General features: G+C 36.3%; 1 protein-coding gene across 6 annotated transcripts in view; it reads left to right on the top strand.

Annotated features, from left to right (window-relative positions):
• The first annotated feature begins 6,591 nt into the window (after positions 1 to 6,591).
• Positions 6,592 to 25,630, top strand: part of BANP (BTG3 associated nuclear protein) — a 136,853-nt gene continuing 117,814 nt past the window's right edge. For 5 of the 6 annotated variants that reach the window (XM_010287714.1, XM_010287713.1, XM_010287717.1 and 2 more), the window contains exons 1-3: positions 6,592 to 6,661; positions 8,131 to 8,225; positions 9,544 to 9,743. In XM_010287714.1, coding sequence (XP_010286016.1) covers positions 6,592 to 6,661; positions 8,131 to 8,225; positions 9,544 to 9,743 — 365 coding nt within the window. The remainder of the gene's footprint in view (positions 6,662 to 8,130; positions 8,226 to 9,543; positions 9,744 to 25,630) is intronic. The other variant, XM_010287712.1, reaches the window with a different exon arrangement.

Raw genomic sequence — 25,630 nt, forward strand, 5'->3', positions numbered from 1 at the left:
CCATGATGCAGAAAACTGACCTCTGCCTTAAGGCACTGAATCTGCAAACACGTATATCCAGTCCATATGGGTAGTCTCATTAAGTTCAAGGGTTTATGTCTGTAAAATTAAATTCAGACTTTTTTGCATGTCTAAGCACCTGAAAGGGTAGCTGTAATAGGTGCTAACATATCCTTCCTAGCTCACTTGGGAAGAATGATATCAAAGATTGGCAGATGACAGCAACAAGAGTGTTTATACAAGGTCCACAGAGAATTTGTGCTTGAGTTGCCGTTGTATGTGGCCACACACTCAGTGCTGTCGTTCCTTTTGCCAGAATGTGTTAAGCTGGACAGTGGTATTTCTGTTTTAGTTTATATACATTGTGTTAGGATTGTGGTCAACGGCAGTGTATTAGAAGAGCTAGAGTCATCATCGTAGAATGGTTTGGGTTGGAAGGGATCTTAAAGATCACCTAGTTCCAAACCCTGTGCCATGGGCAGAGGCACCTTCCTCTAGACCAGGTTGCTCAAGGAGAAGGACATCCAAGCAAAACAGTGACTTGTACCAGGTGGAATGAAAAGAAAAAAAAAAAAAGGAATACTTCTAGAAACAAAGCGATGATAATAATAATGTGAGCTTTCATAGCAATATCTGAAAATTTCTGCCTCCCTGCAAGATTTTGTACTCCAAAGAAATTTCAGTATCCTTTATTCTTGGAACAGCTGTTTCCTTTTTTCTGTTGCTATCTGTATTTTAAGAATTTGCACTGGAATCCATCAGCATAGCATCTTTGTGAGTGATATTTATTTTATATATCTATCTCCAGAATGTTATGGCTGGTGTCCATGCTTTCACAGATAAGCAATGTTTCTGTCATGTTTTGGGAGGATAGACTTTTTTTTTCTGATCTTTGGCTGAACCAAGGATGCCTGTATATTATTACACTAATTTTTTAAATTGTAAAACTGAAATGCTTGTGTAGTTTTACTATGAAATTTACTTAGAACACTGTTTTTACTTGCCTTTTAAGATGGATTGAGAAAAAAGGATGAAAGCTAAACAGATGCTAAGAAAGATTGGGATCTTCTCCTTTATAGTTTTTGCAGTTGTGAAGAAGTGTACATTCTGATCCCCATCCCATCCTCCCCCAAAAATGATTTTTAACTTCATATTCTGAAAGACTGCAGCTTCAGAGAGCTGGAACATAAGGGAGGCCTGTAGCTCATGTATTTACAGTGCATTTAACCCTGCATGCTATTAAATTGTTGCTTGTTATGTTATTCCTCATCTGTTACAGTGCATTAACATTTGCAGTGATGTGGCTTGTTGGGGAATTATTAATTAGTGTAGGAAGGCTCTGTTCTAGCTGCCGACTAAAGTGACTTTATCTTTGAGAAAAAGCCAGACTTTGGGATTATAGAAATGTTGCAAGTCACAGAGGAAGACTCAAGACTGAAAGAGCATTGTCAGGTTCTGAACCTTGTAATACCCGTGAATAACTTCATGTATCAAATTATACAAACATTCCCCAGTTATTTCCATGGGACTGCTCATAGAGATTGTTTCTGTGAAGACAACAACAGACTTCTCAGTGCAGGAGATCTGTTGCTGCATTAGCTGGGGTTATAACCTGAGCATGCTGGTTATTCTTTGTTAAGACTATCATGTGAAAAATTTTGTTTTGTACTTCGAGTGCCTTTTTGCTGGTTTTGCATAATTTTCTTCCAGAGTGGATTAAACTGAACTGCACAAAGACGTTCTTGGTGTGGATTATTCTTTGCAGAGACTTAAAGCTCAGTGGTCCTTCTGGGCTGTTTCCCTGAAGGGACAAGTACTTGGGGAAGTTGAACTGACTTAACTGAAGCAGTAGAGTTGATGAGTATTATGTCCTCTATGGATCTTCACCTTCAGAGGGAAGGTGATCTTTATACTATAATCCCTTTACAGCATAAGGTCTTTTTACTTTTGCAGAGTGTTGTCCTCGCAGAGGATTAATACACTTGCATGCATGTATATAATACATTCTTATCATTAGGTTTGCCTTTGTAGTCCAGCTGGCTTGGAAAACTTTTATAGGTGTCAGTAAATCATAGCTCTTAGCAAGAAAAGGACCTTTGTCCCATTCGTGGTAGGTATTAGGCTCAGAAAAATGGGCTGATTGGCTAATAGCGGTTATATAAAGAATAATATATATATTTGTAATGTAAATGACATACTTGAAAATTGGCCTTAATTGATTTAAAGGGAAAGTGAAATGAAGAGGAAAAACATTTGTGGCTTTTGTGCTGGGCAAAGTAAAATGGCATTCTTCAGCTTTTTTCACACAATCAGAAGTAATTTTTTTTATTACAGTGCAGACTGAAGTATGAGAAATAGTAGCCAGGGGAGTGATTAGCTGCTCAAATAAGAGAAGTTCCGTGAAGCACTCTAAGTAGACCAGAGCTTTGGAAAATGTTTTTTTTTAAAATATCGTATTTATCTTCACTAATTAGTATGAGAGAGAAGATTTATGTTTTGTGCATGTTTTTATAAGTTAACAAGGCATTGGATGTTTTTGATTATACACTTTGGAATGATGCCCTGTGACTTTGTAAAGCCATGCGATATTTCAGTAAATAGGTTTGTTTACAAGGGACTGCTCAGAAGAGTTAGTCTGAATTAATGTTTTGAAATAGATTAATTAAATTGCATTAAACTTGTGTGTGGAAAAACTGACCTGGAATTCAGGTGAATTTAATTTAGTTGCTTACAAATATTAATTTACTTAATTAAACAAAGGCTACTTTAATTCTGTGCTAAGTGTATCAATTCTGAGTAAGAGCATTGGCAGAACTATTGAGTGCACTTTATCTAATCTGCTTTAAATTTATACCTTTAGTTGCCTCTGGTTAGTTTTTCTGAGTGTTCCAGTACTAGAGCCACCTCCTAGCAAGTGATTGTAGGAATGCTCTAGGCTTTTTGCTCCTCTTTTTGGCTTTGTTTCTGAATATGAGAAGCCAAGAACAGGGAGGAGTGTTTATCTTTACTTTGAACTCCTAATACATAAATAGGGAAATTAATACTTTTAAGTTTTGATGGGTGATGAAATAGACTGTATTTATTATTGGAAGATTTAGTCCTGTTACTCCATATTGATGCTTGTTCTGTCTTGGAATCTTAGGACTGTTTTCTCAAATTTTGAAAAAATATTTTTCTTTTGGGAGGTAAGAAGGAACTAAAGCAATATGTTTGCTATGTGTGATTAGTTCCGTTATGCACTGCGGTTAAAATATAAGACAATTTTTAGTTTGTGCTGCTTTATACAACAGGAATGGGTTTCTGGTGGGTTTATTAGGCAAGGATTACCAAAATAGTGTCTGGCCTGGGGTGGGGAAAGGGTGGACAGTAGAAGAGCAGATCTGGGAACTGGCTTCCTGATGCAAGAGGTCTGAAGGGTTAGAAACATTTGAGATTTGAAGGTGCCCAGGGCTGAAGTGGGAGTGGAGGTGGGAGGAAATCCCTTTGATACACACTGTAACTTGTTTTTCAGTTTTTGCATTGGGTAAGAGTTGAAGCACTCTCTTCCAACTCCCAAAAAAGAGCTCCAGGAGAAGTGAGGAGTGCAGTATAGATCCACCTAAGTAGCTCAGCTGGAGCCAGTTTGAGTTTGGCTGGCCAAGGCCTCCTGTAGTGCATGTGTTAACGAGATATTTTCCATTGTCTGGTATAAGCTGTTTTCCCATAGCCCTCCCCCAGATAATAGCAAATTGACTATAAAATATTGCTCTGTTGATTCAACTTCCACATGCCGGTTGGGGGAGAAAAAGTGGGCACGTTTCATGTCCCTGTTGTAGTTTATCCTCGGCTTCCTGGCTTTCTGTTAATATTTATTTCTTATAGCTTAATATTTGTTCCAGGTAATATTTCAGCATTAGCGTCTTAAGGCCAAGGTACATATACTTAATTTAGAATTAATGGGGAGTAGGGTTTCAGCCAGAAGAAAGAAAGGGGTGGGGGGGAGGCTGGGAACGTATAGCAAATTTCAAGAAAAGAAGTGCTTTACATGAAGAAATGCTGGTAAATATTTCAGTGAGAAAAATATGTGGAAACTATATTGGCAAAGTTCTTATTCCGAATTTGTTGACTGAGGCTTTTTAAAACTGATAAACTAATCTGACTCTAACTCTAATCCTGTTAAATTTTATCAGGCTTTTACCCTTCGTTCTGAAAGCAAGGTTAGACCACTGCTAAAAATTTCTATTATAAACCGAAATTCTGAATGTGGAAGAGGAGCACTTTATTCAAGTTGTGATAGCTGCTGTGTTGCAGTACCCAGCATAGTTTACTTGGGCATTGCTTTCCTAATGCGCCCATCTAGCATTAATAACAAATGTGTTTGTTTTCCCCTTATGTTTTGATACAGGAGCTCACTGCATCTGGTGACAGCAGAAGTATATTTTGTTCTGCCTGTTGAGCAGGCAAAAATGTGTTCCATCAGGCTGTTGGCTAATTGCCTATGAGCTGTGTCTGACTTACTGAAATTGTAATAAAATTTGTTTAAGTGGAAATAAATACTAATGTTATGAAGACACATTGCTGTGTATGTGTAGTAGCTGTTCTGCCAGTCATAGTTCGGTTGTTATGCCCTTGTTTAAAGACTCTGTGACAGAATATTTTGATACTTCTTCTCTGATGTGAGGCTGAATACTTTCAGACTATGACCCATGAGAGGGGGGAACAGATGTCTCAGAAGTGTGAAGTTGTTTTTTGTTTGTGTTGAAGAAAAGTTTAATTATTTTCAGTTATTATTTTATAATGAATTTTGGAATGCTAAATATGTGCATCACATGAACTATTAAAGTGGATTTAAACAAAAGCATTGCAAATGCTTTGGCATGTTTTATAAAATATTGATGTATTTGCAGCTATAACTGGTTTAAATGCAACACGTGAAGTATCAGTGAAATCTTGAGTCGTGTAAATAGACAGTTTTAAAAGTTGTGTTTTGTTCTAATTTGTCCTTTTTTAGTGTTTGGAGTGGCGGATGTCTTCCTTCAACTTGAGGGCAGGGTTCTTAATATTACTAGCAGTATGTGACATTATGAAACAGTAACTGTAGCACAGCTGTTTTATTATGTTAAGCCTGGCTGGCTACCAGGATTTCTCAGAAATGGCAAATACAATTTGCCAAAATGGCATCCATATGCACTAATGTATTGCCAGGTTTTTTTGGGCGTGCTGCCACAGTCTGTGCTGTCCCAACAGTTTTTCACCATGATCAGAATTTCAAATGACTCAGTACTGGCAGTGCTGGTATTTTGAGTAAACGGTTCTGATATGTGGGGAGTCCTCCTTTTGAGATGGACTTTCACAGCACGCTGTGGTTGCTCAGGCCAGTCCCAAAATTCTTCTGTAGGTTGTGTTGCTCTCTTAAAAAAATTTGTACTCCACCTGTCTGGCTTAATGGCTTTCTTGTGCTCAAATGGAAGAGGGAAGGAGGAAAATCTTTATGTGTAGTTGGATGTGATTCAGTGTCAGTGCTGAGGGGTGAATTACCATTTCCATTGGTAAACCTCAAATTATCTCTCTAGTGGTTTTTTGCTTCAGGTTAAAAAGGAAGAAATTGGCTGATCTCTTGGTATTCATTGTCCATCCTTTTGTAGACTGTGGGAAAGCACAGATATGAATGATTCCAGTGATTTTAATTCAATTTTGCAGGTTGAAGGTTTCTCTTAAAACACTAATAAATAACCTTGACAGAGAATTCCAAGGGAGCAGGGCTGAGAAATATTTTGGCTTTAGAATCAGGACCATGTTCTGAAAATAGTTTCATCAGAACTGAGCTGTAGAAAAACCCGGCAAGTTCAATAGCCAAGGAAAAAAGTCAAATTTTCTTCAAGTCTAGTTGTAATTAGCTGCGAGGAAGCTCCCTGCTCTTACTGGATGTTTATGGAGATTTTAGAATCCTCTTAAAATTCCTATGTGTAAGGATCTTTTGTGCATATAGATCTGTACAGAATGCAGCAATTGCAAGTCTAGTGTGGCTGGAGAGCTTCATATGCTTTTGCGGCATCCAGACTAAATACTAAAGTGTGATCACTTTCAAGAGCTAAGTAAGAGTTTGTACATTAAAACTCTGCAATTTAGGAATGGTCTTGTATGCTCTTAAAACTTCTAAAACAAAAAAATCAATTTAAAAGAAAACATTTTATTCTGTATTTTATTCTGATGAGCTGCCAAATCTCTGAATCTAAATCTTCGCTTTATCCATTGGGAAAATGCAGAAAAGTGGATCAGCAAAGAAAGCTTGAGCTCTTGTCTCAGTCCTAGTATAGAAAGATTACTCATAGAGGTGATGCAGGTAGTTCAGCCCTTGGCTCTTCAGCGAGGCTACTGAATGAAGTAGCAGTTGATACCATTGGATGATCACTTTGTAGGTTGGCCACTCCTGTTAGGAACTGCATCTCCCTCTACAGAGGAAGAATGAAAAAATAAATGCAGTATCGATCTATGAAGTGTATCTGTATTAATGCTCTTCTTACTGCTGTTTTTCAGGATTGCATGACTTGTAAAATTACTTATTTGGGGACCTGCAGTGGTGTCTGACGGGATATTGCTGCCTGGTTCTGAATGATGTCAGAACAGGATTTGGCAGATGTTGTTCAGATTGCTGTTGAAGACTTGACTCCAGATAACCCAGGTACGGTGCAGATGGTACTGATGGCATGAGAAAGATCATTTATAGTATTGCCCATTAACAAGGTGGGAATCACTGTTGTGATTTTCTTAAAAATATAAAGCAGTCTGCAGATTTTTTTTCTGACGGGCACTTTTTAAGACTACATACCACGTTTTCAATAGCTTAACTTATATATCTTCAATACCCTTTAGAAATCAGATTTTTTTTTTTAAATTTTACTTTTCTTTTTAAGGCTTTATTGCCTGGGGCTTTTTTTGTGCAGGGGTACACAAGTGCCGAAAACTTTGGATGAAATACGGCCTCCTGCAATCTTTTGTTTTTCTCCAGACCAAATATATGTTTTAGACTTTCCCTGAAATGAGAACTATCACCCATCTATTATGAATTGTTGTTTTACTTGTAAAATAGTTTCTCTCAAACGTTATTAAAATTCTTTGTATGTATAACAAAATTACAGTAAAATTGAAAAACACTTCTGAAAACAAATATTGTGATATCCTTGGGTTAGAAGTTGACCTACTAAGCGAAAATGCATTGAGATCAGCTTTAGGTATTGATCCTCTGCTGCCGCTACATGTAAGTAAAGAACATGTATGAAAGAGCAGTAACTACAGTTCTGGAAAACAGAAACACATCTCAAAAACCCCTTTTTTTCTGATGCAAAATTAAAAAGTCACTTCAGAAATGTTCCCAAAGAGTTGGAGGAGAAGCTGGGACATGCCTGCCCTAGCCTAGCGGGTAACTTGGTGTTCAGGACTGTCAGCTGTGGTATGGTCAACCTTTACTCTTCCTTTGCTCAGTTTGGTAAAGGAACTCGAACCTGGTCATGCAATCTCAGGTTATGCTCTGACCATGAGGCTGTTTAGGGCTTTACCTCTTGGTTTTACCATCCAGGCCTCCCAGTTCTAAATTTAGTTCTTTTGCTACTATTTTCTTCAAAATGTTTACCTTTAGGTGAAAGGCTCTTAGAATCTGTAGGTCTGCATATCTAAGTATTGGTTGTGGAAAGCTTGCAGCACTGTGTTCATCTCCACTGGGGAAAAATAACCCACTACTACACTGAGAAGTGGGTGTACTCCTTTCTTTGTACAGGACTTCATTAGTACTTTTTATGATTTTGTATAAATATGAGGGTTCAGAAGCTTGTAGAATCTGTCAAAGCAGAACAGCTAATGTGGCAACTCTGCTACCTTGTGGTAAGTTCCTGATAAAAAAATCCAAGGTAGTGCCCGAGTGTTACATCCTCAGTGCACGTGAAACAGTTTTAGATTTGGATAAATGTTTTTTGAGAAGCAGTACAATATTGTCATATATTTAAGAGAAAACCCAAGTAAGTGTAAAAGAATATATACAATATGTTAATTAAATGCCTTTTACATTTTTTTTGTTTTATCCATTTAATGTATTTTTAATTTGAGCCTTGTCCTCTTGTATTATAAACTATGACAATGCTTTTTTTTTCTTTGCAGTTGTGTTGGAGAATCATGAAGTGACAGATGATGATGTAGAACCTGCTCTGAAACGTCAGCGTATAGAAATTAACTGCCAGGATCCCTCTATTAAGGTTGTGATAATGCCTTTTTCTGTTTTTATTTGTAATACCAATTAAGTTAGCTTTCTTAGGGAAATATATTAAAAGAAAAGAATATAAAATAAACTGTTTATACGTAATACTGGAATTATTCATAGCCTTCTTGTAAATGTCTGTACGATTTTTTGTTCATAAATTTTGAAATCTGGATGATTGGCTAATTTTCCAGTGTAAAATCAGTAGCAAGGATTTTATGTGCATTATAAAATGTCATCATAATTAATTACAGTGACTCAAACATCACTATCGGTACACTTTTTGCTAAAGTAAATAAAGTTAACCTAAAAGATAAACTTGGGCCTGTATTTGTATTACAATATGTAGATACTTTCAGCATGTTTTAAATTATTATTTTAAGCTAACAACACTCTCCTAATAGTTAAACCATATTTGGTTGAGGCTCAGTAGCACAGGCTTTTCTGTACTTGCAGAAATTCCTCTGCTCTTCTCACTAGCATGTTTTAGGTTTGTTGTTTGTTTTTTCATCTTGGAGCATAAGTATATGAGGACCATTTTACTGCCACACGTTTAATATGTAATTCTGTATCTTTGAAATGGTCATAGAAACTGAAGCTTCCGGGGGAGCAGCACTGTAAACCAGCTTGATTAGGTGTGTAAATTGTAATGAAGAGCCACAAGATGGCATAGTTGCTGTTTGCAAAGGAGAATGTGTGTAACATTACCCTTTAATAGCCTATTTTTCCCAAGAGAAACCAAGTAGAATATGCTTTCTTTGGGGGGCGGGGGGGGAGGGAAGCTTAGGAAAACAGATTTTATTTATTTGCTTTTCTTGATTTACTGTTCAGGAGAAATCTTAAGTGAGCGGCATTAATTGTCTCTGAGGTTATTTGTGTTGATATAATTTCCACTGTAATCATCTGAATTTATCTGTTTGGGCAGCAAAAAATCTTATTTAACTTCATCCAGGAGGATGTGTTCATAGATTTATAATCCTTTTGTTTTTACATGTATTGAATGAGAAGCTTTGGCATGTCATTTTAAATGATTTTGTGGTGTATGAAATCATACTAACAAAGTGCTTAGGTGAAAATGTGTTTGGCTCAGATGCTTTTGGCTTCTAAATAAATATCTGGAAGAATTTGAGAATGCTAAAATGCTCCTGGATGTCATCAGTTTTGTATGTGGCTGATTTTTGTCACTAGGCACAACTGCTATTTCCTTTAGAATTGTTTTCCAGTCACATTTATCTGGAGCTTCCTTATGTGTATGTTGCTAAAGATAAATGCACAAGTGTTTAAAATCGCTTTCTTTTGCATTCTCCCCTTTCTAGTCATTCCTGTATTCCATTAATCAGACAATATGCCTGCGGTTGGATAGCATTGAGGCAAAGTTGCTGGCTCTAGAGGCTACCTGTAAATCATTGGAAGAGAAGTTGGATCTTGTCATGAACAAACAGCATAGCCCCATCCAGGTTCCCATGGTGGCAGGTTCTCCACTTGGCGCTACGCAGACATGCAATAAAGTACGATGGTAAGAAAAGAACAGATTACTCATCAATGTGCTTTTTAAAATAACGTAAATCCATTTCTTTGGCATCAAGCTCTGCAGCTTTCTGTATAGCTGTCAAGAGCTTGGTATCCTGTTTATGAATGCAGAATTAATTTATCGTGAAGGTAATTTTTGTGCTAGTTTCCTGATGTTACTTAGAATGAGACGCTGCTCCATGGACAGTTCGCAACTATTTCCACATTTCATTTTGACTTAAACCAGACTGATTCATCCATTCTCTGGAAAAGTCTCATCAGCTATTTTAGACAGGTTTTTTAGACTCGCTTTACTTTTATTTATGTGACTGTTTTGAGTTAATGAGTTCATCATCAGTCTAATGGCTTCTCATTTTACTTTTATTCACCAGAAATACAATGGAGTTTGTTTTATGTGCTTGTTTTCTAAAGACATTTGCTAGAATAATATCTGTGCTTATTTTGGGGTTAGAAGCTGGAGATGGAAAATCTGTTAAATAATGTAATCCACTTTGATGAAAGAGCAGGTTTGACCTGCAGTACCTTTTATGTATGAGTTGCCTAGCATGGTTTTAAATATCTAAGTCTTGATATGCCTGTCATTTTGCCGTGGAGATGATTCCAGCAAGAGAAATATGCTTATCAAAAGACTCTTTTGTCTAACAACTTTTCCCTCCTCATTCGTATTTGTATAGCTAGAAGTTTAATACTTCTCTAAATAATTACTTTTTATTCTCCATTACAAAGGTGTACTGGCAACTTTCTCATGTCATACCATTCTAGTAAAGATATACTAACTTAATTCATCTTTCGTCAGTCTGTTTTCCCATGTTCTGATCTTTTTCATCACTCTCTCTGAACTTTCTCAATATCTGAAAATTATTTTGAATATATTTTTGGTATGTTATACTTGGTGCAGTGTTTCAGGTGCACTACTGTAGAGCTCTATAGAAAAAGCTTAGTTCCTTGCTTTATGTTGTGGGACTCATCCATGTGAGGTAAGGAGAGAAAAAATAAACCTCACCACAAACATTACCCTTTTTCTACTAGGCCACTGCTTGCTCCCAGCTGTATAATTGCTTTTTTAACTTTCAGTATTGCTATTTTTTTAATAGGTATTTTAAGTTAAAAAAAAACCCTCAAGGTCATAGTCGCATTTTATTATGATATCTTTCAGTTCATGCATTTATGAAACATGATGCAGTATAACCTTAGGATCATAAGGGTTCAGAGTTGGAGATTTTTACATGAGGGATGCACTCTGCTCAAGTAGCTGTACCTGTTGCATAATGCAGACTGTTACCTTGCAATTGTTCATTAAATGTGATTACTTCTGATGAATTGTCCTGGTTTCAGCTGGGATAGAGGTAGATCTACTTTTCTTCCCAGTAGCTGCTACAGTGCTGTGTTTTGGATTCAGTATGAGAATAATGGTGATAACACACTGATGTTTTAATTGTTGTTAAGTAGTGCTTACACTAGCCAAGGACTTTCCAGCTTCTCATGCCCTGCCAGTGAGAAGCTGGGAGGAGGCATGGCCAGGACAGCTGACCCAAACTGGCCAGAGGGATATTCCATACCATATGATGTCATGCCCAGTATATAAACTGGCGGAGTTGGCCAGGGGCACAGTGGCTTGTGAACTGGCTGGGCATCAGTCAGTGAGTGGTGAGCAATTGTGTTTTGCATTACTTATTTTGTATATTCTTTATTATTATTATATATCATCATTATTATTTTCTCTTCACTTGCTGTCCTATTAAGCTATCTCAACCCACAAATTTTACTTTTTTTTTTTTCTTTTACTTTTTTTTTTTTTTCTTTTCAATTCTCCTCCCTATCCCACTGGCTGGGGGGAGGAGTGAGTGAGCAGCTGTGTGGTGCTTAGTTGCTGGGTGGGGTTAAAACATGACATGAATGTAATCTAAGCTGTGTAAAAGATAGGTCATTTGCATCTAAAAATCTAAAATGATACAGAACCCAATGTGTTTCTTGATCTCCCTTTTAAAAGTTTGAATGTCTTTTTTTTTTTTTTATTTTTTTATTTTCAGTGTAAATTTGAGTACTCTCTGCTCCTTTTGCTGTAAGAGTCATCTGTCCAGTTAGGAACAGTTGATATCCTCCAACTTCTCCAAAACAACTTTTCTTTTTAGGTGTCCAAATACAATGTTTGCAAAGAATTCCTTTATTGGTCTTTGTTCTTGTGCTGGTGATGAACATCCTGACCGTTGGACACCCTCCTTTTCCCTTTTCTAGGTTCTGTGTCTGCATTTACCTATGCTGTGAAAGCTTCCCAGTCATACATTGAAAAGATCAATTATGGCTAATTTCTATATAAAAAGAAATAAAATACATGCAATATCTTGGATCATAGAGCAAGTAACTAGAATATTACACCACTGTTTTCGCTAGATACTTTTTATCAATAATTATTTCTCAAGGTACCTTCTTTAAATCTGTTACTAATTTTTTTGGTCATTATATTAGAGATCTTCAAGTTCTTGTACATAAGCTGAACTTCTTACTGTGGTTTGTGCACAAAAGACTTCAAAAACATTTTCAGAAATGCATGGCCCCTTTGGGAATCTTATTAATTCATGTTCAGTGAATGCTTTCCTCTGTAAATTGTACTGTTTTGAGTTTGTTATGGGATTTGTCAGACCTGAGGTTATTTTTTTTTTTTTTAATCTCTGTAACCATCAGAAATCTGTCCTGTGTGTTAATGGTGAGCTTGGTGTTTAATCTTTTTGTTTTGGCTGTACAAATTTATGATGACAGCTTCTCAGACAGTCTGAACATAATTTAGACAGACATCCTGAAGACTGTAAGATTCTCATTTGTTAGTGTTGGTATGAAGTTGCACATTGTCAGATGTGTCTGGCCAATAAAGCACTGAGGGCTTTTTGTTCTTTTAGCAGTCTGTGGCCTATATGACTCAAAAGAAAATAGTTAGGGGTGTATGTGTTTAACTTGGCATTAGTAACACTTCAGTGTTACAGTGATAGAATTTTTCACTGAATTCCGTGTCTCATTCATAAAAAGCTTTATCACTTGTTCATTATTTCCAGTGAAAGCCTGCATGGGCTGTTCTGTTGTATCTGTATTGTTCCCTCTTCCTCTTACATTGCAGGTGGCAGTGGAGAGCTGACAACAAGGGTTAGTATGTTGGATAGTGATTTTCAGATTCTGCATCTGAATGAGATTCTTCAACCTCCTTCTCCTTCTGCCACTACAGTAATACCAGGTTTGCCACTCTAACAAAAACGTTGTAGTTAGCAAAACGAAAACTAGTTAGCAACCAGGTGGTGCTACACTGCCAGTAAAGCAGACTCTCATTCTTTTTTTGATAAGTACCTTAGGATTTGTGATCTTTTCTCTTCCACTCTATAGTGAATTTTGTTTACATTTTTTCTGGTAATTTAGTTACTTGCATTAGTTTGGTGCATATTTAACATAATCAAAATGTGTTTTACAGCAGTGCACACAGTAAAGTGTATGAACTGTGCATGATAAATCCACACAGTTTGATTGCTTTGTGCTAGTGCTTTTAAAATTAATTTGATTTCCTAGACTTCTCAGCTTGAAATATGCCTAGATCATCATGTGATGAAAACAAGGACAACTTGGACAGAGGAGCTTTCTTCTGTGTTATCTTATGGTGCAATTGGGTAGTGACAAAATACCAGGTGAATTCACAGCTATGCACTATGGCCTGCCTTGACGACTATGTGGAATTTTATGCTGTGTGCAGCACTGTACACTGGCTGCTTATAGGATGGAGTGATAGAGTGCAATCTGTCCATATAGCTGCATTAGGGAGGCAGGAGTCTGACTTCGTAACAGTTGTGAGATTTACGTTCAATGATAAGTTGTCGTTTCTAGTAAATTTAACACATTGATTTATTGGGATAACTCATACCTTTTTTGTGCCAAACTGTTGTTTCCAAGTTTTAAAAATTCTTACTAGGGGAATGAAGCAGAAGTTTTCAAGGAGAGTTGCAATAAATCAGGAACCACCCCATGTTATTAGCTTTCAGGGCAGAAATGCAGTGCATTTTAGAGTCTCATTCTGCTTTCTGTCTCTTTATTAAACACACGAGGAATGACATGTGTGGAAATCTTCCAACATCCTTTTCTGGATATGTGATTTTTGAAGGCTTGCTGATGTGTCTTGGAAAACTGTGAAACATTGAATTCAGAAATTACAATACTGTCTACTGCTCTTGATATTTTGCACAAGTACATCTTCATGAAAGCTGGATTGTGTTCTCAATCCTTTTGTTGATATTGCTCACTCTAACAGTGATCCACTGTTACGGTACTTGGTTATATACTAGCTAATTGCAGTGCAGATAAGGAAGAGAATAAAGGGTCCGTGGTGGTCTGCAATGAATAATTTGTATGAACAGTTGAGATACAGAGGAACAATAGGCTAACTGTAAGATCTCCAAATACTAAGTTTAAGCTACAATAAAAACTAACAGGAGAAAACTTCTTTTGAAAGGAAGTAATTCTGAATTTGAGATGTAAACTGTTTTGGGGGAAACAGCAATAGCCCATAAACAGTATGGAAAGACTTGTAGCTGTTGTATTTCAATAAACCATCACACAAAAAGCAGAACTAAACAAACGTAGTTTTGTATAGGTTTTTGTCCTATGTTCTCTACCTTTCCACTGGACAAGCCTCGTGTTTTGCTGTATGGTCCATGACGCTCCCTGCTGTGGGATTTTGAAATCTTCTGTGCTCTTCTCATGATAGTAGTGTATGTGACTGCTGGAGTAATGAACGAAACCTTTCTGGCTTTCTGTTAGTGGGGTGTAGCATTTGGGTTTGCCCTTACCCCAGCCTCAGATTTTAACAGGTGTGTAATATCTCTCAGACCTCTTTCTTTTTGTCAGATTTGGTCATAAGAGTGCAAAGTATTAATTGGGATTGGAGAAACAGCATGATGTTAAATCTCATTTTCTTTGAGGGTGGAAAAAAAAGAGATTACTTTTAGAAAGCATTTTCTCAATGTTTAGTAGCTGCTGCTTAAAAATACGTAGTTGTGAGGATTACCTACAAAGATGTAGCAGTAATGGAGTTTCTAAAATTTCATTCTTGGAAGAAAGGCTGTCAGAAGGTTTCAGAAGTAGTAGAACGGATGGCAAAAATCCTTAGATTGCATAGAGTTACATTGAACTATATGGAGCTTGAAAAGACCCAAAACCAGTAGCAAAATAATAAATTAGTAATGGGAGTACATGTATTGTCCTGGTGTTCTGAGCTTTGTCCGGCTTCATGCAGCGTTAGTACAGCCCTTCTTTTCCATCCAGGAAGTGATTGTCTTTCTTCCTCTGTCTGCAACATTTCCTGCCAGTATGGCTATTAAAAACCTCTAATTTCTTTTCTTTATGAGGTACCATGCTGGTCAAAAATTCCAGTAGCTGCTGAAAGTTTCTTGGATAGGAGAATTGGTGCAATGCCTGATGGCCTGTCAGTATGGCAGCCTCAAATGATAAGTTTGAAATTTAGCATGTGCCCAGATTTATAAATTGATGAACACACAGTGTGACAGTGCGACTAAAATAGTGTATCCATGTTTTGAAGAGGATATTTCATTTGAAAGATTTCAGTCCAGAAACGGTGTTGTTTTTGTCAATGTCCTTCTATTAATCATCTTTCTGAGTGGGTAAGCCCAGTATAAATGGTTAAGGTTGATTGCTTCAGATAACATAGGAATTTGTTTTGGGTTCACAGAACCCTCCATCATTTGTTTTTATGTGTGTTTTCTGGAAATACTACATTATACAATTCTGCCCTGTTATTTTGGAAATTTTTATTGGGTAAGTAGATGTAATTGAGAGCAGTTTTTAAAATGTATTAATTTTGGAGAAGATATAAATTTAAAATTGGTATTTTCTTCATAGTTGATAAAAATGTTTCTGATGAAATATGGAAATTCATAGGTAAATGGAGGTTTTGCTTTTGTTCAGATATTTTCCTTGAGCCTTTGGTATAGTAAAGTTGAAATACAGACCACATCCATCTGATCCTTTACCATATGCATATGTGGCTAACCGATGAAGGATACTGATCGCTAAGTGTAGAGATAGAATTGCATATATTTTTGTTTAATGGGAACTGGAGAGTTAAATGGAATTGCAGAGTTTGACGAACTCAGTTACTGTGCAAAGGCCTAATACGGTGTCCTTGAACAAGACTTCGTAGGGGGTTGGACATCAGCTTATTAAAGTGGAGGTGCTTCAGATAGTCTTATCTGCCATTAATTGTGGTGGTAGGTTCAATCAGCTAATTTTAGAAAACAGAATTTGTCTTATCTTGTATTAAGATACAAAACAAGTTTTTTTACAAGCGGAAGAGAAGGCCTGATGCAATTGTGTACCAGATGGAATGTACAAACTTGCTTTATTTTTGTAGGTGTAGATCATTAATATGTTTGTTTTACCATTAAGTTTAATCAACAGTGTGTAACAGGTTTTGGAAAACAGGATTTGTTCATCCACTTTGTTTGCAGTGTGCCAGTGGCAGGCCTTTTGGCTCCCGATTTCCCAAGTTCCAGATCTGTGTTTCTGATGTGTGATTGTTTCTTTGTTTACAAGTGGTTTTGTAGTCAAATAATACAAAATGGAAAACTGAGATGATTTTAAATGAAGTTGTGAAGCAGGGGAATATGGGGTGGAAAGAATTGTAGGGTGACTGTTCTTTTAGATTTAGCGAAATTATTGTTGCTCTTGCATAAAGTCCTTAGGAAAAAACCCGAACAAACCTCAATAAATATAATCAAGGTATGGGTATAAAAAACAAAATAGCTAGAATTCTATTATTTATATATATATTTTTTTTTACTTGGAGTTACGAACCCCTTGACCAAGCTCATTTCATACTATCAGGTATTGAACAGCTTTTTCATTTTTGTTGCGTCTTTATCGTAACAATTTTTATAGTTTATAATAAACTATCATACTACTTTAATCCAGGCTTTTAAAAAGAATAGTAATTCTTCTGTTCTTATCGCTAAATAGTGGCTGTTGAGTCTCTGGTGTATATAGTTAACCTCTTTCCCACGTTTGCTGCAGTTGATACTATAACTCAGTAGGTGGTATAAACCACTATCCAAGTTTAATTTATGGCTATTTTTTCTATTCTTTTTTTTTTTTAAATTCAATGATAAATAAATCAACATTGTAAACCTTCGGGATTGTTGCTGTCTTTAACTGAAGTTAAGAGCTAACTGTCCCTTCCTGGACATACACCTTCTTCAGGTCTGAAGACCCTCAATTTGCAGGAAGATTTTTTTTTTTATTAAGTAGCCAGTTTGAAACAAAGCATGTATTGAGGAATATAGTATCCTGAAAGATGTATGGTATATGGTTTATTTTCAAGTTGCAGGTACATTACTCTGCCTGCTGTGAGCCTGATCTCATGCACTGAACTCTAGGCCTGAAAAAATATTTCCTTGGAAGCAGATTCAGTCCTCAAGACAACTCAGCAGGCAGCTCAGCAAAAAATGTAAAATTAAACCATGTTTTGGGGGGTGAGAGGGAGTGAAGCATTACAGATGATGTCTTGAAAATACAGTCAGTGATTTGGGGTGTTAATCGGAATGTATTATACAGGTTTTATTTGGAGATGCTTTGGAGTTCATCGGGTTTCCAGAAATTCTTGTTGCTTTTTATAAGCAAGCCAGGTTTGTTTATCCCTCAGTATATCTTATGTTAGAGCCTGTTTCTGGGGCCTCATCCAGCAGCGTCTTTAGTGCAAACCTTTAAGTCTGGGAGTGGCTGACAAAAAACACAGATGAACTTTTGTCATTGTTTTGGACTGGACCCTGGGGGATCAATAAATTAACAACCTTTCCCTGTCACTTTCTGTCATCAGTCAATGATACTGTGTGCAAACATTTACTTTAAATTACCAGTTCAAGTGTCACGTCTGTACCTTCGGCCAGTAAAAGTTCTGTTTAAAATTAATGGGTTTGTTTCATGAAGAATTGAGGTTGATTGTGCTGCCTTCGTGTGAATAGCTCTTTCATGCGACTCCAGTCTGTTTATGTCTGGGCATGGAAGGGGTTGAAGGAAAATGGCACAATTGTCTGTGATCTATTTTCACCATGTTCATCTTGGGTACACTCAAAATTGGGGAACAAAGTCAATATTAACAAAATGTAAAGATGATAATTAAACCTTTGTGAGTTTAGAGGATTTTACATCTTTTTATAAATTTAAAAATTTTTTCAGATTTTCAAGATTTTTAAGAGCACATAAATATAAGCAAAACCTTGACATTTTGATAAAATATTTCTGGTAGAATGGGAGTTTGACTAAGGGAGCCAGAATTTGAACTGCCATTCATAAATGCATTGATTGGTCCACAATGCTGATACTTTCCATGCCTTTTGGGGCCTCTGTTTTCAGTTTTACTACCTTGCTAAGAAAATGAGAGAACTGAATGTGCACAGAATTTGCCCCTTGTGCCAAGACATTTTAGAAATCAACATCCTTTAATTGTAAGGCTATCTGAGAAGGAGAGGAAGGCGTACATGGGGATCAAAAAGGCTTTGAGTTTTATACACAGATTAGGGGGACATTTACTAGTGCAATTAGTGTTTGTTTTTTGTGGTTTGGTTTTTTTTTTTAAATCCTTACTGCAAAGCAGGTGATAAAGGGGTTTATTACACATACATTTGTGTATAAACACACACACTCACTCTGGTTTTCAAGTTGAAGGTGCGAAGTATGATTTGTATGGCCTTCTTAAGTGAAGGAAGTTAGCTACTATCACCTTATAATGCCAGCAAGTGATGAGCAGTATTTTAGTCTTGAAGAATTGTTGTGGCTTGAAATATATAAGTGGATAGATGAAAAATACTAAATACCTTCTTGAGGTGTAGTAGACATGTTTATCTGAAACATACAGTCCTGTCTTGCATTCAAAAATTCAGTTTATGAAACGGAACTAATAAAATAAAGGAATTCTTTGATTAGATGTCAGCCCTTCTTTCTTCATCCAGGGCTGCAATGTTAGTTCTTTGGCTGCAGTATGAAAAAAAGAAAACTTGACATCTTTGATTCCCTGAAAAACATGACAGTGCTTTCCAAAGTCTCCTAATTTGTCACAAGAACTTGTCAGCCTCAACATCTTGAGATAGCAGTAAGAATACCAATTTACATCTTTTTATTTTACCTGCATTGAAACATGCATTTCATGTAGAAGTGCCTGCTATGAATTAAGTGTACTTCTGTGATTCTTTATGTTTAGGATCAATTCAACCTGATATTGAAAATAGTTTAAGAAGTCTCATGACTGTGATTTTTATTGTTATTTGCTGTATCCTGTAAGATCTACAGCAGCAGTGCTGCAAAAAATGGTAATTCTTCGTTTGAACGTTTATGCTGGAGACTTAGATATTTTGAAATGAAGCTTGCCTTCATCGTTGTCTGTCTGGAGTTTTTGCTACAGACCATCAGCAAGTGAAGATTTTTTCATTACAAACCATCAGTTTGTAAGATTTTACATTTACTCCCTTCACTATTGGGAGTTAAAATTCACGCAGGACTAAGGAGAAATGGCATCTTGGATTTAAGAAGCTTGTACAGCAGTGTTCTCATTGGAATTTCACATTCCATTATTGTTGCACTAAGATATTGAGGAGCCAAGTGTTTAGTAATTTGTTGTTGGGATTTGATAAATTCAGAAACAATGTATAACTTCCAGATAGAATTTAGGTTTAGAGTGCAAGGTCAGTTATGGAATTAAAATAACAATTTAATACCAACATTTCCTCTGTGTTTTGGAGAGTTCAGTAATTCACGCATGTATGGGATGGAACTTTATAAAACTTTTCAAACTGACCAAGATTTGAACTGTGTTGCTTCATTCTCCCAAGTCCAATTTTTCTTACGTTAATGGTTTCTGATGAAATATTGTTTATAATAGTCCAATGATTCAAATGAGAGCCTAGCAAGTAGCAGCTGATAACTTGTGTCTGAGAAAATGGATGAAAAATGTGTGGCTCAGATCTCTTTAATTGTGCTGGTAGTGTTTAAAATGTGCCTGTGAGGCTTAAAACACTAGAAATAATCCTTTGGAAAGATACCATTTAGAATTCTTAAATATACTAGCTAAGATCTTCAGCAATATACATTGAAAATAAAGTAATAAACTTCCTTCAAGTTTTAGATAAAGATTTCAGTCTTGTAGATGTGTTACAAGGCTTAGTATTTTACTATTTGCCAGGTAATCATACAGTTTTCCTGGTTGTTACTCTTAGCCCATGGCAAATGTGAAATCCTTTAAAGTAGGAGGTTTAAAGCATCGGAAGTAATTTGTGCTTGCTCTGAACCACACGTGGGTAAACAGTTTATTCCCACTTAGTTAATACACAGGAACTTTGTTCTGCCTCTGAGAACTTAGTGAATCCTTTTATTTTCATTTTGTAAAGAAAAACCTTATGTGAAAGTTATGGCACCAAGACCAGAGATGCAGTTGTGTGAAGTCCTTTGTTGTGCAATATATTGCTATTCACAATCGTAGGCTAAGAAATGAGAGAACTGAATGTGCACAGAATTTGCCCCTTGTGCCAAGACGTTTTAGAAATCAACATCCTTTAATTGTAAGGCTATCTGAGAAGGAGAGGAAGGCGTACATGGGGATCAAAAAGGCTTTGAGTTTTATACACAGATTAGGGGGACACTTACTAGTGCAATTAGTGTCTAAGAACGTTTAAAACCAATTATAGTAGTATTAAAATGTGGGTTAACCTACCCCCTTGCCAAATCTCATAAGATCATATTAGATGAACTCTGGGGGAAGCAAAACATTTACTTTAATTGTATGGTTCCATGAGCGTAGTCAGCTGTTGCATTCAAGAAATAAATGTAAAGGGTGCATGACTTGAAATTTGGTTCAGGACAAATGCCTTCATACGGCTCATGCTTTTCCTTTTGCCTAAATAAAGAGTTGAAAAGGATTATTGTGTTAATGAAAGTGGACAGTTTTTACCTCATGAATGTTGTAAAATGGATGAAAATTATTATTAGGATTGTAAATCTACTGAAATTCTAAAAGTCAGTATATTTGAAGCAGTGCACTGCTTTGTGGAAGCGTATGTTACATACTATGTATTTTAAGAAGTAATTTATCAAGCATGTAATAAACAGAAGGGGGCAGAAAAGCCTTATATATTCATTTGGATTCCAGATTTAAGAACTTAAATATTTTTAATGTTACAGTCTCTGGAGATGCTTGGGAGTTTGAAAATCCAGCAGTAAGAGCACTCCCTGAAAACTTCTCCTGTAAGTTGGGGTATTTAATTCTGCAAGTACAACACAACAAATGAACGAAGAGGAGAGCGACTAATCAATTTGTGATTAAAGGGAGCAAGTTTTCATCTTCCTTTGGAAATGACAGCAATTTACGTTGTGTTTTCAAAATAATTTTCATACCAGTTTACACCAGATTAAAGTACCAGTGATACTATTTTGCAAAGTTGTGAAAACAACTGGTCTTGCTACTTACGGAAAATAATACACAGTAGTATAGTTTTAAAAGGAATAATCTACAGTGGTTTTGGAGAGTCCTAGTTTTACTTTAAGCAAGGTGCAAAAGAGCTATAGATGGATTTAGAGGTTCAAAAGGATGAAACAGCCTAACATCTAGCAAGGTCTCAGCAAGGTTGGTAAGATGGCAAAGAGCCAGTCTTCCATCTGCTTTATTTGGCAGCAGATGCTATTTAACTGATACATTTCCAAACGTAAAAAACACACTGTTTGGAATTTGAATGTCTTTCCAAACAGAATTTTTCCTTTTTGTGGAACTGTACATTTTTGCATATCTTTAGCTCAATCTCTTTGTTCAATATTGAAGGGTGGAGTATGAGACAGGAAATCTGCTCCTAATAACTTTAAAAATTGTATTCTTTGTAAAAAGTGAAGAGTGATGTTTCTTTAACATCCCTTCAGGCTATATAGAAATTAAAGATTCAGTATCAGCTCTCAGAGTAGCAGCATCCTTGGCCTTTCTATAAAAAAAGTGTGTGTGGTGGCGGGTGTACATAACTGGTCGAGTCATTATGCAAAGCAAGAAAAATAGAGATACATGATGGAAATTATTTACAAAACAGCTCTGTAAGAGCTGTGTGTTTGAGTTCTGTTTGCAGAAACCTAAGGTTGTATTTATTTGCAGTTTATCTGGTGACAGTCAAGGCTTCCGTTACTGTAACTGGTATCTCAAAAGGTAGTTTATAATGCTGCTTCCTTCACCCCCAAACTTCTAGTACCACATAAGTCAGACTTAGGCTGATATTAGATACCAGAATTTGTAAAAAAATTTGGAAAATAAGTCTAGAAGTGGCTAATGTATAATAAAGGATTCAAAGTCTTTACTTTTGTTTCATACAGTGTTTTCTAAACGTACAGCAATTTCTGTTTCAGTTTTAAGACTGCAGTAGATCATTTCATTCATAGTAACTGTGTTCAAGGTCAGTCAAGCCTACATATTTTGTTATGGAAAATGACTGTCCTTCCTTTATAGATGAACCTTTCTCATTTCACTTTTAATACAATCTCCAGTAGGCTGCAGTACAACTACTTACCTAGTTCAAGAATTTAAGGCTCGAAGAAGGGTAGCAACTCTACATTTCTTCCTATACTGTCTGAAAAAGGGAAATCTTTGCTGTTGTATTTTTGTGAGTACATTTATCTTTAAAGAATTAAGTTATTACCTGTCCTTGTCCATAAGCAAAAGTAGGAGGCTAATAATTAATGCTATTTCTGTTGTAGTATTTTTCAGTCCTATTTATGTTGCGTGCACATGGCCTGAGTGTACTGGTTTTTGCTGCTTTTGTGTATCTGCTTAGACCAAAAAATTATTTGGAGAAGGTGTTTCACTGTGCATTTAATTTTTATGGAGTTTCAGTTGTGTTCAAAATAAGAGAAATTGTTTTGGTTAAAAAAAAAAAAAAACAACCACAAACCAGGTTATGAAGTTGCTTGTGTACCCATACAGGTGTTGTAAAATCCCTGAAGTAACAAACTGGACTTTTTAAGTGGTAGGTTCTTTGGGTCACTTGTAGCATTATCTGGCTGTTGGTTAGCTGGAGAATGAGTTGGAAATGGGTGTTGTAATTTATGAATGATTACATTTTGATTGTACAGGTGTACAGCTGTACAGGTCTCCAGCTTTTCTCAGAGCAGAATAATCCACAACAGATTTTAACATCTTTTAAAACTGGTTGATAAAATTGCTTTTAAAGCTAGTAATTCATATGTCTCACTGTCAGCTGATTCAGAGGCTCTTTCTGTAGGTAAGGCTGAGTTCAATAAACACTCTATAGATGTATTTTGTAACTTGGAAAATGTCTGGCTTTTACTTATTTGAGCTGAAAATTTGAGGTTGAATTTTCCTAAACTGTTAACAGTATGTTTTAATAAATGCTGCATTTGCTTTATCTTTATTATAAATTGATTACAGCTTTCTCAGTTTTCAGACCCATGAATCTCTCTCCAGTGATGGCTGGTGTACTTTGGCTTGTCTTTTTACAGGACCTAGTCATTAGTGCTGTCTTTATAAAGTCTGCTCTTATGTGATGTTCCAGATGCAAAGAATCCAAAGATAATTTTTGATGACTGAACTCTTACTGAAAATGATGGATAACACTGCTGCTTTTCTGGCAATTGGCTGTGACTAGGCAAATGCATAGTTTAGGGACATTAAAACTTCAACTGTTCAAGTTCCCATACAGCTCTCTATGCTACAGCAGGTGTCCCTGTGGTCTTCATCCTTGGGGAATGGTTTGGTTGTTGACAAGTTTGCGCTCTCCTGGGAGATGAGGAGCTACATTCTTTTTTTTTTTTGGCATAAATCCAGTGTATTTTTGTGTATGCTTTGCCAGTTTGTGGTTTTGCTCATGTATACCATAGTGTAAATTCATGTTGTTTTTCTCATTCCTATTTGGATAGGGAATCTTAACTGTATGTGCAGAAGGCGAAGGAAGCAGGTGGTCATCAAGAGGAAGGAGCATTTCAACATTACCTTCCTAAATAGTGATGAAAAGATCCAAAGAGTGGCTATTCTTACAGATGAACACAAGTGTTAGTGAAAGATAAAAAAAAAAAAAAAGTAAGGAAACGACCATTTCTAAAATGGTATTTTTCTATATAATTTGAAAAACATTTAAATTTTCTTCATGGTAGGGCTAATTGTAATATTCTTCCAGAGCCCACATACACGCATGAGCTATACATTTAAGTCTTCAGGTTAATCTCCAGCAGTAAACTGGAAAATACTAGAGTTCAAGGTCTGTTTCCCAGACTTGCTTTCATTAAGGCTGTGTTTGGCTGGAGACCTTCAGTACAAGCAGTCTGCCAGCAGTAACTCCCAACTCCTGCCTTCCTGATCTCTCTACATCTCCTTCTCGTACATACGCCAGAGGAAGATGAGAATGGTATCCTCAGGAGCCCTGCCTTCCAGATAAGCAGCGCACACTGTGTGGGCGTTGCAGTGACCACAAAGTATTATACAGACAGGAAACAGGAGTTCATGTGGCTGTGGCTAGCTGAATGGCTCTAAGCTGAGCTCTGTCTCCGAGCTCTTATTCACTTATTTGCAGATGTTCACATGTGCAAAGGAGGCTCAGAAATGGTCTAAACAGAGGACTCTCTTCTTTCTTTTCTTTAACTGGTTGAGCACTGTTATAAATATTCCATTAACTGGTCTATATAGGTGTGTCTAGGAAAACAAGAAGAATCATTTCTTGTCTGAGAATTTCAGTCCGAGTTTTTCCATGACTAATTTTCATCCATTTGGAGAAATGCTTTTGATACAGTACCTTGTGGAAGATAGAAATGTCAGTTAGTTCTTTTTTGCTTTATTTTTCTCTCTTTCTAAATGAAAACCTCATTTAGGAAGAGGAGGAGATGATGGTTCTGGTATTGCCAAAAGTTCTTTTATTTCATTGGCTGCATTCTGTGTGATTGTCAGGTTATTGGCAATGAAAAACCAACAGTTAAGACTAATGATCATATCTATGACTCACACGTTTTCCATACTGAAAATTACCTTTGGCAGCAATTTTCTTATGCAAAATATAGAACATCCTTTTATATTAAAAAAAAAAAAAGCGAAGGCTAAATATGCATGCTTGAAAATCATTATCTGGTATGCTTATTTTTTTTAGAAATACTTTCACCTGTAATTTAACAGCTTATTTGGTCAACTGCATTTAAAAAAAATTCCCAAAATATAGTAATATCTGTAGGATGCATGCATTTTACATTTTTTACTAAGTTGTGTCCAAGAATAGGCAAATTGCAGAACCAGTCTCTCCAAGTTCTAATGCTTATGGGGAAAGGAATACGTGAACACAGATGGAAAGTACTGAAGCCTTTGCAACAACACTGGGTTTCTGAAGCACTCCCCCTGACCCTTCTTAATGCTTTATTTCCATCTTCTCCATGAGTATAGTACTGGCAGCACTCATAGAAAGAATTGCTTCATTTGGGATCTGACTGAATATCAGAAGCTTTCCTCCTTCTGCATGACTTTTGTTCTCTGTATTTTAGTACATAAGTAATGATTAAAGTTGATTCATCTTCCGTACCAGATGTACAGACTGAAAAAAGAAATTAGAATAATCCAGTATGAGGATGCACTAGGCTGTAATAAGTTTTAACGATTTCTTCTGATGGATTTTGTCAGGTTGGCCCAGTATTTTGACTTTACATAGAATTCCTTGTTTATTTTCGTGTATATTGAGCAGATTTCTTATTGTGTCTCTATAAAATAAATACATAAATCTGAAAACAGAGAGTAGAACATCTCACAGGAAAGTTAATGGGAAGCACATTCCCATATCTGCAGGGACTCTTGTGGATATCTGTTTCTCCTGTGTA

This window comes from Phaethon lepturus, unplaced genomic scaffold (assembly GCF_000687285.1).
Source record: "Phaethon lepturus isolate BGI_N335 unplaced genomic scaffold, ASM68728v1 scaffold15485, whole genome shotgun sequence".
In the NCBI taxonomy this organism is placed as follows: Eukaryota; Metazoa; Chordata; class Aves; order Phaethontiformes; family Phaethontidae; genus Phaethon; species Phaethon lepturus.